Raw genomic sequence first — 15,281 nt, forward strand, 5'->3', positions numbered from 1 at the left:
AGTAGTTTGCCCAACCTAACACAGCTAGCTACTAAGTGGTGGCATCTGGACTTGAATCAGGCAAATGGATTGTGGGTGATGGAAAGAAGATCTGTACTTAACTCCAGAGCTTGCTCTAAGGATTAAATGAAATAAAGTCATAAAGGGTTTAGCATATAGAAAACGCTTAGAAATAGCAGCTGACATGGAAATTGCTGCTGTGCCCATCGTCACGGCAGCTGTGGTCCCCATTTCGGTTTAAGTCCTGTCAACCACTCGCCGATCTACGTTTCCAGAACAGACTGCGTTAAGTCCAGGTGACTCCTGTATGGAGGGAGTGTCCTGTATGGTGAAAAGTAGCAAGAGCCACAGTGGCAAACATATGCTGCGGCCAAATTCCTGAGGGCTGTTAGAACCTTGAAGAGATTAGGCTTTTTCTTAAATGTGGTCTGGAGCCACAGGGTATTTAAACTGAAGCTTGATCTGGTCAGATCTCCATTCTAGATCACTCTTACTAGTCGTAGGAGGAAAGGGACAGAAATAAAATTCATCCATTTATTTTCACACCTGGTGCTTTGAAAAAGAAAAAAAAAACATGTACTAAAATTATCAGCAACAAAAGGGGCGCACTTGTTCAGCAGGGCCCCGGAATGTCTCTGAGTATTTTCAGCCTCCCAGGGTTCTTGAAAGCAAAACCGGAAAGATGGGGACAGACCAAGGTTTTTTTGAATGAGCCCCAAGCCAGTCAGCTATGTTCACAGTGTTTCGAATAGCAAAACGTTCAGTGGAGCTTTGGCTGCAGGTGTGTGTGTGTGTGTGTGTGTGTGTGTGTGTGTGTGTGAGAGAGAGAGAGAGAGAGAGAGAGAGAGAGAGAGAGAGAGAGAGAGAGAGAGAGCGCGCGCGCACCTGGGCCTTCTCACACTGGGCAAGACTCTCTCCAGAGCCTGGAAGGGCAGTGTTTGCCAGAACCTGTGACAGTTTTACAATTAGGATTCAGCTCCTTTCCCAAAGTGAAGCTCTAATGACTGAATGCATTTGAGCTTGCAGCAATTAGTTTGAGACTGAAACGTCTTTTCTAGTGTAGAATATCAATGCCGTTCTGGCAGAGGCAGCGTCAGCACCCAGCACGCTGGCCAAACAGATTCAGCTCTGCTGGTTCCTGAGGTGCTTACAGCTCAGCTCTGCCACGGAGCCTCTCACCAGTGTGCAAGCTATGGGGGTGCTAAAGGCTGGTTTGCTCCTTCAGGCTCAGTCCTCCCACCTGTAAAATATACTGAGTGCTCACCTTGTTATGGAGTGGAGAGGTGAGCATGATTACCATTTACAAGTTGCTCTGATACCTCTGGGTGGAGGCAAAAGCGAGAGCCCAGAGCCTTTTGCGCTGTTCACTCTGACTCAGCATTCCCTCCGGCAACACTGAGGCCCAGAAACCTCCTGCTCAGAGAGAATGATGATGCACTGTAGGATCGGAGGCACCTGTGCTTTTGGGTCCATTCTGCAGGGAGTCCTTGAAGGAGCATGTGGAACAGACTGAGGATGCAGTTCATGGTGGAGCATCAGTGCCAGTGACAGGTTCTGTCACCTGGCTCCTGTAGGACAGGAGACCTCTGCTAGCATGTCCTCACTGCCTTCACAGCAGCTGAGGTCCACGGCACAAGCCATTGCAAGGTAAAGGTCAGGACCCAGCAGGCCTTGATCAAGCCCAGAGGTCCTTCAGGATGCAAGGAGAGAAGCAGGGGGACGGGATCACGTGCATTAAGCTGCGAGCCCGGCCAGGTGGAGGTGCACACACAGGTAGGCACAGACCGATACCTAAGGCTGCCAGGCATACGCCTCACTCCTGGGGCTCTGTTTCTCCACCGAAGACTCATCATTTTCAGAGATTTTAAAGCCACAGGGAGTAACAACAAAATAATAACTGACATTTACTGAGCACTTGTTATGTACCAGATGCCATTCTGGGTATTTTACATGAATTATCCCGCTTCGTCCTCCCAATAGCTGTATGAGATGGGTAAGTCTTCATTTTATAAACGAGGAAACCAAAGCAGAAGGCAGTTAGGAAACTGCACTATAGTCATGTGAGGTGTTGACATAGGGGAGGCCAAGGGAAGGATATGTGGGAACTCTCTGTACTACGTATTTTTGCAACTTTTCTCTAATTCTACAGTTTGTTCAAAATAAAAAATTGAAAGGAAAAAAAAGACATTTGCCAGATGTCTAACAGTTGGTAAGTGGGCAACCTGAGTGAAAAACCAGGCCATCTGGTGCCAAACCACACACCTTTAGCCTCTTCCCCAAACCGCCTTTTACCAGAAGGAGCACCGGTGCCAGCTCCTCATCAAATATACACATTTTCGGACTTATTTGTGATGCTCTGAAAATAATTAAGTTAGAGTTTAGACGCATAAGTGTCCACAAAATAAGAAAAGGTGCTTTTGCCCCCCATGAAACAAAACATACCAAAATGGAAACCTGGGGAGAAACTGGTGTTCTCAACGGGCTGATTTTGCCCGTCCTCGCGAGGGGATAATTGGCCATGTGCTGAGATATTTTTGGAGACACACCTAGTGGGAGGTTGCTGCTGGCAGCTCGTGCGGAGAGACCAAGGATGATGCTGAACAGCCTACAACACACAGGACAGCTCCTCACAACAAGGAATGACCAGGCCCGAGACGCTCATAGTGCAAAGGGTGAGAAACCATGATCTGGACCACACATTTTACCAGTGAGGAAACTGAGGCCAAACAGACTTGACTTGTCCCTCATTCCACAGCTTGTGTCCCTGGGTCCCACCGAATTTCCGTGGAAATCCCTAGCCCCACCCCATGTTGACCAAATCAGAAATTCTGGGGGTGGTGACCCACAAGGCTTGCGTTAACAAGCCCTCCAGGTGATTCTGATACAAGCTCAAGTTCAAGAACCACAGCAGTCCAGTCAATTCTTGGATTTCTACTCATCCCTGCTGCTGCCCAGGGGTCCCCATCCATAGCTGCAGGCTGACACCCTCCCTTTCTCAGATGAGCCTGGGTCCTCCGTTCCCTTCTGCCCACCTGCCTTGGAGAGAACTTCACACTGCAGCCGACTCACCTGGACCAGCCAGGCTCCATCTTTTGGATCTTGATGTGAACCCAAGTTCCACAGTCCTCAAGATGTTTTCCTTACTTGACAGTGTCCCTCTCAGCTCTGGTTCTCCCAGTTTGCAGAACACGAGAGCCACGTGGGAAGGTCCTATCTATCTGTCTGTCTATTTACCCCTCTATCAACTCATCTATCGAGCATCTACTTATCTATAAAACTCAATGCCCAGGTCCGGCCCCAGACCAGTAAGATCAGCATCTTTGCAGGTGGAGACTGCTTTGTGCATTACTGTTTTTCAGACTTGCCCAGGGCGTTAACGTGCAGCCAGGGCTGGGGTTACTGCGCCAGAGCAGCACATGTCCGACTTTATTGTGCGTACGAAACACTGGGAGCTTGTGAAAATGCAGATCTTGTTTCAGCAGGTCTGCAGTGGGTCTGAGAGTGTGCACTTCTGACAGGTTCCCAGGTGATGCTGACACGGCTGGGCACTCTCAGGACACCTGGTGGCCCGTTCAGTGTCCTTGCCACTGGAACACACACTCTTCCACACCAGTTTCATGACCCGCCATGGTCCCAACCAGATGGATTCACTTTCCCTTTCCAGCCTCTACGGCCTTGACTGCATCTCTCTAATGGAACTGTCTTATATTTTACATATATGTACAGGGTTTTTTAAAATTAGTTTCAGGTGTGCAAAACAATGTACTAGTTAGACATTTACACCCCTCACAAAGTGATAACCTACCCCCCAAATCTACTACCCCTCTGACATCATACACAGCTGTTACAATTCAATTGACTATCTTCCCTCTGCTGTACTCCACATCCCGTGACACTCTCTCTATACAATTATAGTTGACAGTCAATATTATTCAACTTCAGCTTCAGGTGTGTAGTGCAGTCGTCAGGCATCTACATAGTCTATGAAGTGGTCTCCCTGATAAGTCCGGTGCCCATCTAGCGTGATACATGTATAGGTTTTAATTCTCTATATTGTAAGGCCAGCCCTGATTTCAATGATCAGTCCTGTTATCTGCACAAGCCACGTGTGCTCATCTGACAATGGGGACTTGATTTGATATCTTAGGAAAGGTATCTTTCCCTTCAAAGATTAGAAATTGGTAAACCGTAGGGTTCCATTCCTATATCCTCCCACACAGGCTACAGCCCTGCATCAGATGCACTCAAAAAGAATTAGTCATACAGCTCTCTGCAGGTAACACATTTTAAGGGGGTCACCAGCTAGCTCTGCTACATGAATCGTCTTCTCAGCTTTTTCTCCGCACCCCTCTACCTTGCCCCATTCATTCTAGGGAAGTGGCCCAATCTGTGGTGCCCTGTGGTCATTCTCTTTTCCAGCCTTTGCTCCAAAATGTCATGTGTTATCAAAATCCTGCCTGGCTCATGCCACACTTCTCTCTGCAATGGCAGATTGGCATCTGTTGCCTTCAGGGAGTGTAACCCACTCATCGCTTTTTACATCATTTTATATTTCTGTGTTTTCACCCTAGACCTTAAGCTCTTCTGTGAAGTGTGCTGCATGGGAAGCTCCCTTGATTCTGAGACTCTAGCATTTGTTTGGCACCTTGAGTACTTGGAACCCTGTATGGTGGGCTCCCAAGTCTTTGCTAATTAATCTGCTGCTTCTAGCTCCTTCCAGCCTCAGAAGGAAGGGAAGTGGCAGGAATGCCTGGCCAGAGAACGTGGAGGGGGACAAGCGGCTGCAGGTACAGGGTGGTGGAGAATGCCCTGGTGGCGCACGTCCCCAGGCCCAGATAACCCAAGGCCTAGCAAGCTGATTGCAACAGTAATGGCAAAATTTTGAAAAAAAAGTTAAGTATTGTAGTATCGTATACATTGTAAAAATAGCTGAGTAATTGCTCTTGGAATTGCCATACTTTTTCCTAATTGGATATGCAATTCCGCTTGACCAATTTGACAGCGACATGAAAATATCCACGTTCAAGGACACTGAAGCATACTCACTTTTGTAGAAGTTACTGGGAAGATGAGCACAGATGGGCAAGGAGCAGAGAGGAGGAGAGGGAGGGCAAGAGACAAAGTGTCACAGCTGGTGCGGCTTCTGGATGGATATGCCAGCCTGGATTACTGTGTGAATAATAAGTGCAATTTTCTCCTTGGATGGTATATGATTTTAAATGCTACCAGCTCTGATGTTTCCCAGGCTGCTGTCAGAGCGTTTTCTTGAGAGTGTCTCCTATGGGTGTGTTCCCAGACTGGAGTGTGCAAGTATCGTGGAATTCCAGGTTGAACTTATTTCATTTAATTCTAGAAGCAAAAGGGAACTGATCTTGGAGAACCCATTACTGACCTCGTGTTGGACAGTTTCAAAATAAGGCAAATTCACAGTGTCCATTATCCATTAGGGAAAATGACTGTTGGGCATTGCCTCATTTGTTAGGACACTGTTAAGTTTGGTAAGATAGCTGAGGCTGGGTCAGGTGTAGAGAAAACTGGTGAGACCAGGGTGTGGACCATCCCTCCCTGCCTTACGGTCCCAGCCCTCTACTTCTCTTCAACCAATTAACTACAGTGTTCAGGTAATAATGAAAACAATCATCATCACCACTAACATCACAGCCATCATCATCATCGTCACCATCACCATCATAACCACCACCATCATCATTAATGCCACCATCATTGTCTCCACCATCATCTCTACCATCATCACCATTATCCATCATCACTATCACCATCATCATCACCAACACCATCGTCACCATCACCATCATAACCACCACCATCATTGTCTCTACCATCATCACCATCACCATCATCATCATCACAGATGAACATTTATTGAGTACCTACTATTTGCAGGGCTTTCTTTTAAGTGCTTTACACATATTAACTGATTTAATAAGTATTACAACTGCATCAAGTATGTACAATTATTAACCCCCTTTACAGATGTGGAACTTGAAACATGAACTTGCCTAAGGTGGCGCAGCTAGTAAGTGGCAGAGCCAAAACTGAACACTGACCGTGTAGCGTCAGAGCCTACATATGTAACTACTTCCACACTTCCTTGCCTGGCTAACCTCACTCTACAATAACCTGCTTATTTTAAAATCCCAGTTCTATGCAAAACTTGCTTACACAATGTCTGGAGCCCAAGACGAGCTCTATGCTGATCCTGGTCTGACTCTCACCACCTGCCCTTTCCCTGGGCTCCATGGGGAGACACACTGAGAGCGCCATTTGGCACATCCCCTTCTCCCAGCTCTGAGTGCTACACTGGGACACCACAGGTATAACTGTTTATGATGAATCATCCTGGATTTAAGTGAGGCCAGTCAGAGCAGTGCAACCTGGCTGGTGAGAACAAGAAATGCCCTCTGAAATCTGTGGCTAGCAGGCAGAAGACAGGGCAAAGAAAATCATAAAAGCAAGATGAAAGAGGTGCACAGAAAGGTGGGTAAAAATAACAGGATAGTGGGCAAGGAATAAAAAAGATGGAGGAAGATATCAGCTGTGAAACATCTGCAGCGGAAGAAGTAAGGAGAAAAACCCCAGGTACATGGTATAATTATGGGTTATCAACCCCAATACCGACAGCGGTGAAAAGTCTACATTTATGTCCTGATTTTCAGAACCATTCTAGGCCTAGAATTAGTACTCTGAGAAAGGTTTATTTTACTTGTTTTACTCTACATCTTATACTCCAAAATGGATTGTACCCCAAATTCAAAAAGACCTTACAGGGGTGTCATTCCTGGTTTTAAGTGTTTTGTTGTTGTTGTTGTTGTTTTTGGTGAAGTGACCATGCAGAGGTGAATACAGGCAACCAATGTGTTTTGTTTGTCTGGCTCAGGGTATTTTTTTTTTAATTGAATGAGTTGCGAACTTATTGAAATCTAGAAAATTTAAAAAATAAAAATATGGACATTGAGCTTCTCTTTAAAATAGAAGATCTGGCAACACTGACCTCACATTCTTGGCAGGAATAAGTATGATGGTAAATGTTTAACAAATGATTTGTAGAATTTGCAGTTTCCATTGTGGAAATACCCCCACCATAGTTTCAAGCTACTGACATGAAAGCACTGAAATGCATACAATCAGCTCTTCTGAACCAAGCTAGTCAAGGGTTTTCAGTCCAAGAGAATGTTCAGGCCAGCTATTTGACGTCCTTCCTCTACGAACTCCTAATGAATCAAACAAACCCGAGGAAGGGTAAAACCATAAAACCACTGGGAACAGGAGAAGAGCTCCACATTTTTGTACCTTCCAGGAGCTTCACCAAGAAAAAGTCTGCACAAGAGTCAGTGAGTGGGAACACCAACGGGCCGTCAAATGCAAGAGATGGTAAGACTGACCACTTTAGGGGGTGAGGAAGTGAAGGGACCCTGCAGAGCCCCTGAACCACCTATGGCTCCCAGTGGCAGCTGGAGATGAGAGTGGGCCATGGGATCGGCTAACGGTGTAAATTCTACCACTGTTCAGCCTGTGGTTGCTTCCACATCAGCCTGCCTGTAACAGGTACAGCATGCCTGGACAGGAGGGGTGCCAGCATGTGGGGGGTATGTGGGTAGAGACTGGCTCCCGACAGGGCAGACAAGCCAGGTGGAGGGGAGGGTGCTGCCTTGACTGCCTCCCCCCACCATGACAGCCTTCTCTCTGCAGCTCCTCCCCCACCCCTTCTGCTGCCCTCTCCTTCAACCCGGCACACTTGCCTAAGAAAAATGTCAGTTAAGCTAAACTTTTTCCTTATTCTTTATCTGGACCTGAGAAAATTAAACACAAGTCCCATAGGGACCGAAGAGGGCAGTTTTCTTTTTCATACTGCATACATGTTGTTTTAGAAATAAAAGCTAACGACAAGAGGAAAATTGAAGTCTTTTTAACCGTATGGTGTGCAGGCACAAACTATTAGCACCAGACATGCAATTGTCCCAAGACTTCACCACGGCTTTTATCATTATACGGTACCCTGACATTTGTCTTGTTGATGTAGGAGGGGGTGGGGGGGGTCTGAAACCACAAGCTTCCCCTAGTGGGAAATGGGGGGACTCAGCTTACAGGGAGGAACATGGGAACAGGTGCTGGTAAAGGATATGCTTCTCCGTGGTGGTTGGGGGCTTTTGCAGGAGGTTGGATCCCATTTAGGCCTTCGCAGCTATAATCAGGACCCCATGAGAAAGCTCTGACTTGACTATAGCGGCTGATTCTTCTGCTGCCCAGCCCCTCCTTGAAACCGCTGCCAAGCAGAGGGGTGAGTTCCCTTTCAGAAATCTCCAGGCGTTCCCTGTTGCCCACTGAAGGAGGCATAACGCACATCATGGCCTTTTAGTCTGTCTGCTCTTTGGTGCAAACCTGCCTCTCTAGCCTTATTTTCCTCTGTAGCATTTTATCTCCTGTATACCAGCTCTGTGCCCAGCCCTACACCCGGTCAGCACGGGTGGGGGAGCTGGGTTCAAATCCTACATACACACACAGGTAAATACATATGGGGGATAACAGTGGCTCATAGGACTGTTGTGGGGCTCTAAGAGATGTAGGATGCAAGGTAGCCTAAGACACGATATATGAAAAATATCAGGTACAGAACAGACTTTCAACAAAGGTGTTGTTTTTTTTTTGACTTTTCCGTCCCCCACTCTTCTGCTGCTCCCATTGTCTTGGGGATCCTTACCCCAATTTAAATCTTCTCCATCCTTTTAAGGCTTGTTTTCAAGACAGTCTGGTTCCATACTCTGCGTCAGAACTCAAGTCACTTCTAGAACACTAAAGAGTGCACTGGCCTGTCTCAAGAACTCAGATTTTTGCACTTGGGGGTCATGTCCTATTCATCGGGGGACCTTTCATCCTACTCTTGAGCACAAAGTTCACCAAGTGCTTGCTGCAGGACTTGAACGGCAAGTGGCATGTTCACATAAAACCTGACCCCAAAATGACTTCCTTCCTTCAGCAACAGTCACACCATAATCCTCACTTCATATATGATTAAGTGAACTGGCTGAGAAGTATAGCAACTCGCCCAGACGCTCAGCTTGGAAATGGCAGAGCTGAGTTTTATGCCCTAATCTGACAATTCCCCAAGTCTTTCCAAGCAGTGGGGCGCCGCCATCTTGCTGGATCCTTTCCTCACCCCTAGGAAACAGGTGAGAAGGCTGTTCTTTATTCCCCTTTTACAGAGGAGAAAGGGAGTCCCACAGCCAGTGGACGGATCCACATTGGTATGGACCTATTCTGCACTCAGGCCTGATTTTACAGAGTGCAGAAAGGGGCATGGGATGCAAGGCTGCAGGGAAACAGGGAAGGAGATGAGAGGAGGGAAGGAGATGGAAACAAGAGGATATGATAGATTTCTGTAGTGCTTGGCATGAAGACCACAGGGCTCCCACCAACTTCTGGCCCCCCTACCTGTACTGCCACCACAGACAGGACCTCCACGGAGATTCGATTAAACTCATCAAAACAGCCCCAGGCACCAGTCTGAGCGAGGCCTTTGTAGATGTTGCCGCAAGACTGAAATAAAATGTACAAAGATTAAATTACTATCAGTATCGAGCTTATCAATACACACCTAAGTCATTTTCCATCCTCTTTATTATAGGTACTTCCAGACTTCTAAAGACCACTGGTTAGAAACTTGTATTAAAATTTCAAGAACAATTAAATTTTTGATGGCTATGGGTGCCAATGTAAGTCACAGGATCAAACAGAACCTTTTCAAGACACTTAGAACAAAATCCCTTCAAAATGTCATCAGGCTTGCATTACTGTTGATTCTGTAGCTTTCAAAATCCCAGGAAATGAATAAAATATTACTTTTCTTGCACCATACTGACAAAAAGCCTCCCACTCAACCTTTTGCATGCACTGATGAAAAAGTTTATGTCTGTATCTTTAAATCCATGCCCAAATACCCAGGTTTCCCATAGTGACAGAAATCTGGAAATGGGAGGGAAGGTGGGAAGTGTTAACATCTATAGAAAGTAAACTACAGGTAAGTCTTTCAAATGAGAGTAAGGAAAGAATTTCAGAGGGAAGATGCCGTATCTGTCCTAAAAATAAAAACCATTCTGGGCATTAAATGTGAACTAGTAAACCATGGAGCAATATAAAGGGAGAGGTTACTGGGAGACACTCTCAAGGTCATTGGCAAGGACACATCATTAAAGTGCTGGCAAATGCAAATAGTAGAAAAGTCCCACGTATCAGCCCTGGGCATAGCTCCTGGACTAGACACAGGGGGCTCAGTCTCTCTAAGAACTTCTAGTTGGGTTTGGAGACAAGGTATGCAAATAAAACAGGTAAAGTGCTATGTGAGCAGTGGTTCCAATGGATAGTATAGACCACAGATGTTACGGAGTTCATAGAGGAGTGGATCAAAAAGCTCTAGAATGATCAGTTTGGCCAAAGAGGTGAATTTCACATAGTATTACTACAGCACTTTCCACAGTATGCCAAACCTAGAAGACACTCCTTGAAGACAAGGCTTTTTGGTCAAGCAAACTTGGGAAACACCTTTGTATAACCTACTTTTGCTAATTTATAACATTTTATGGGCCTGAGAAGTCCTTCAAAATTAATTAGTTCAACTTTGTTATATGGCTACAATTTTTTTCCCCCTCACGTGACCCCTGGTTTTCTCAGATGCATTGCGCAAATATTAGTGTAGTGGAAAGAACACAAGAACAGAAATCAGAAGATATGGGATATTGGTATCTCACAGAACATATATTGGGAATGCTGGCTGAATAGGATAATAATATCTGTGTAGGCAGAACAAAAGGGTAAGTAAGGGCTTTCTAGGAGGAGGAAAGATTATGGACAAAGGATGAGCAAAACCATGATGTTTCCAGAGAAAAATAAAGGTGCCTTTTGGCTGGAAAGTTGAATTACTAAAGGAGGTCATGGTTATGAAAACCCTTGAATTAGTATAAGGGATCTTTGGAGGTTTGAAACAGAGAAAAACATGACGAAATCAACATCTCGGGTAAAGCAGTCTAACATTACAGAAGCTAAGCTGGGTGGGGGGCAGACTTTGAAAAGGGAGGGAAGACTAAAGCCCTCCTTTTATTAAGCCCCTTGAATTAAATGATGCCTCTATTCATTCAGCAAATACTTATTGAGCAGGACTATGTGCCAGGAATTGTCCTAGGTCGTGAGGAATCAGCAGTGAAAAAGGGAGACAAAGCCCCTATTTTCGTGGGACTTACATTCTAGTGGGGAAAATAGCCAACGACGCAAAAATAAGAAACTGTCAGATAGTAGTAAGTCCCACCGGAGTCTTAAAATACGGGTGATGTGGTTATTTCAGATTGAGGAGTCAGAGAGTCTCTCTGAGTTGCAGGCACTGTGTTTGTGTCCTCAAAACACTACTGCAGCTAGATATTACAACTATTATATTGTGAGGATATAGATACATATATATTATTAAATATTTGAGATATATATTATATTATTGTATTTGAGATATACATATATAGTAATATCTATTATTATATTTTGAGATAATAATAGCAACCTGTCCAATGTCACAAATATATAGTTAAGTGGAAGTTCAGGAATCAAAATCTATGCTTTCCCACATTCACAGTGGTTTTAAAAGCTTTTTAAAGGCGTGGATCCCCTTCATCAAATAGAAATCCAATACACAAAATAGGAAAAACAGTGTTATCATAGGTAAGGGACTTGTCACCCCCAAACTTTACCCCCTGAGGTCCTGAGCAGAACCCCAGGACTCCATTCTGTCCTACTTTTGACCCCACCCCAACAGTACAATGACTAGCTAGGCTGTGGTCTTACCTTGCTAAAAAATGGTGAGTTACTGGGCCAGGATAAGGGCAATAAGAAAAAGGTTGAAAACCGGGAAGGAAGAGGCATGCTGAGGGAAGAATCAATGTTTGTGACTGATTGGAACTACTAAAGGAAAGACATGAAACAATTAGGATGTCTCAAGCATTCCACAGTAGACCACAGAGAAAAATAAGATTATTCGTATTAACGGGAGTAGGAATCTGGCCGGAAGGAAGATTGGAATTAGTAGGAATGGCCTGAGAAGACAGTGTCAACCAAATACAAGAGAAGGGCATCCAAATGGAGACCTCCACTGCCCAGGTAAAGAGAGGACTAGACCGTGAGTAAATCCGGCAGATGGATTTGGGCATCAGTACCCAGGTAAAACTTGAAATCATGAAAAGAGAATCAGAACATGAAATCAAGAAGGCCAGAACAGAGAGCTAGGAGAATTGTGGAAGTATGTTTCAGAAACCAAGAGACTAGGGTTTCAAGGAGTGAGTGTTTGATAGATAGGGTTGATGCCACAGAAAGGTCAGAAAAGATCCAGATACGTTCAGATTCAAAACCATTTAATGTTTCAGCAATAGCCTCTCCAAAATGAGGTCAAGGAAATGAGGTACAAGGAAAGTATTGCTGCTATAATATAAAGAAGACGTTAGCACTAAAACTGTAGCCATTTCCAGAGAAAGTGGCTAGTTTTATAGGTTTTTCCAACCAGCACTAATAAAGCAATAACTTTGCCTTTTCCTGAAGTCTCCACACTGTTCTGTGTCCACCCCATTACCTGACGCCTCCTAATAGAATTCCTGTGACAAAAAAGATTGTGAGCGTCCTTGACTATAGCCCCAAAACTCCTCCCTCTGTTTCACCTCCCACCCCTCCCCGTGTTTACTAGGTTATTTAATTTTTTAAGGCTGTCCTTCTTTCTTTCCCATTTTTCCCCATCATCTGGCTCCTCACCCTCTCTAGTTTGAATGACTGCAATGCTCTCACCAAAAGTTTTCTTTCCTTCCAGTCTCCTCCTGTCTCCAAGGAGCCTTCCTTAAAGACTATTTGTTTTCCTCATGTTCCTACTTCTGTTCTGAAACTTGCAGTCTTTCTGTAGCCCACTACTGCCAGGTCAGATTTTCTCAAGTGCCTTTGTATCCCTCCCCTCCTTATTCGACCCCATCTCTTATTTCCTCCTGTTCCCCAATCCACTCTAAGGTACTCAGCCAGTGTTCCGTGTTTACTTCTAGCGTGTTCTCTCGAGGTACAGAAACAGAATATGTTGCTGGAAGTGTCAAGAATGACACATGAGAATGATGCCTGGTGAGGTGCATGACAGTTCTTCCTGACCCTCACTCCACTCCTCTCCACATCCTGCCAAGCCCTGTGAGGCAAGGTCAGGGGTGAAATCAGAACGAGGGCCAGGGGAAGGGCAGTGACTGCATAGAGAACCTGATCATGTCTTTAATGGGTTTGGCTGTATTAAAATGTCACATGCCCTGTTTGGCACTCACCCAAACCTTAAACACCCTCAGGTCTCACGCCCTCCACGATGCCTTTCCTGACCAGCTCTCTCTGTGGCTTTCCCTCTACTGTATTCCAGGGCTCAAAGTTGTTAGAACATTAGCACTCAGTGTGATGCTGTCTGGTATATCCCCTAATTATTTCACGTCTCTTTCTTGTCTCTCCAAATGGGTTATATCTTACCCATCTATCTATTTGTCTGTCTATCTGTGAATCTATCTATCTATCTATCTATTTATCCATCAATCCATCTCTATTTTTGGTATCCTCCCATGATGCCAACACACGCTGAGCAATGGTGATATTCAAATTAACTTGATTGCTGGAGAGTACTTTGTGATCAAAATAATTCTGAATAACTGGACAACAACGGGAAGAGGAGGTTTACGAAGAGCTTAGCGATGCTGTTTGGTTACAAAGGATGTTTGGTGTCTAGGAAGGGATCCCCTTCCTTTTGGCGTGCTTCGCTACGGCCATACCTATTGATGGAAATTCTGCTCTGCATCTAGCCTGGACTCACGACCAAAGCTTCGCTCACTGTTCAAACAAACTAAAGATAGACTTCCCCCTCTCACTCTGTACTCTGAGAGGAATTGGTGGGGTCAGGATTCAGTAATAAGTTTTGACATGATTGCGTAAAATGGCCTCAGTGACCCCTGGCCACGGGGCCAATTCATCTTCCTGTCCTCTGTGGTAGGCATGACCATGAAGAAACTGGCTGATTTTCTTCAGTCAAGATGCCAGGTCTTCTCCATCTAAACGAGTATGTCCTCCAGAATGTACCTCTTGGGAGACTGTACTTATTTCAGCAATGCTGCCATTGCTCAACTACAGAAGAATCTAGAAACTGAAAATAGTCCTTAAGACTAAGTTTGTTTACTTCTTTAAAGGGGAAAAAAAATCTTTCTTCTTCCAGCCCAACTTACAGAGAAGTATTATCTTAATGTGTTTATCAATAAAAGCAACCAAGTTAAAATGTAGAGCATGTAGACTATAGGGAGAACAGTCATTTGGGGTCTGAATTCTCCTTTTGTTTGCTTGTTATGAGAAAAAAAATGGTGCCATAGGATTCTGCAATTCTCTACACAGCAAAATTTTATATCTAAGAGAAATTATTAAAGATACAAGAGGTGAGTCTCACTTAAAGTGCTCTAAACGTGGTAAGTTCAAGTGTTACCTTGCAAACTCTAAAATTATTTTTATTTATTTAAAAATTTTTTTTATCTTTTTTAAGTTGATTTTTTATTAGTTTCAGGTGTACAAAACAATATAATGATTATATTCACATCCCTCGCAAAGTGATAACCCCAAGTCTACTACCCATCTGACTCCGTATATAGCTATGATAATACCATTGACTATATTCCCTATATTGTACTTTACATCCTGTGACTATATATAATATGTAATATATATAAACTACAGATGGCGTTCAATGTTATTTTATGTTAGTTTCAAGTGCACAGCGCAGTGGTTCGGCATTTATATAATCTACGAAATGATCCCCCTGATAACTCCAGTACCCATCTGGCATCCTACATAGTCTTTACAACGTTATTGATTATATTCCCCATACTGTATTCCACATCCCCGTGACTATTTTGTGACGACCAAGTTGTACTTCCTAATCCCTTTCCCTTTCTCACCCAGCTCCCCGACCTCCCTCCCGTTTAGTAACCATCAGTTTGTCCTCTGTATCTATGAGCCTATTTCTGTTTTGTTTGTTCGTTTATTCTGTTCTTTAGATTCCACATATAAATGAGATCATATGGTATTTGTCTTTCTCAGTCGGACTTATTTCACTTTAGCATAATATCCTCTAGGTCCATCCATGTTGTCACAAATGGTAAGATTTCATTCTTTTTCTATGGCAGAGTAACAGTTCGTTGCATAAATGTGTTAAATTATTTTAAAATTATTTTGCAATCAATTTA

The 15,281-nt window shown here is 44.3% G+C and overlaps 1 protein-coding gene across 1 annotated transcript in view; it reads right to left on the bottom strand.

The window, feature by feature from the left end:
• DNAH9 (dynein axonemal heavy chain 9) overlaps positions 1–15,281 on the bottom strand; it is a 311,767-nt gene that overhangs the window by 182,834 nt on the left and 113,652 nt on the right. The window contains exon 28 of the mRNA XM_033089991.1: positions 9,451–9,555. Coding sequence (XP_032945882.1) covers positions 9,451–9,555 — 105 coding nt within the window. The remainder of the gene's footprint in view (positions 1–9,450; positions 9,556–15,281) is intronic.

This window comes from Rhinolophus ferrumequinum, chromosome 21, assembly GCF_004115265.2.
Source record: "Rhinolophus ferrumequinum isolate MPI-CBG mRhiFer1 chromosome 21, mRhiFer1_v1.p, whole genome shotgun sequence".
In the NCBI taxonomy this organism is placed as follows: Eukaryota; Metazoa; Chordata; class Mammalia; order Chiroptera; family Rhinolophidae; genus Rhinolophus; species Rhinolophus ferrumequinum.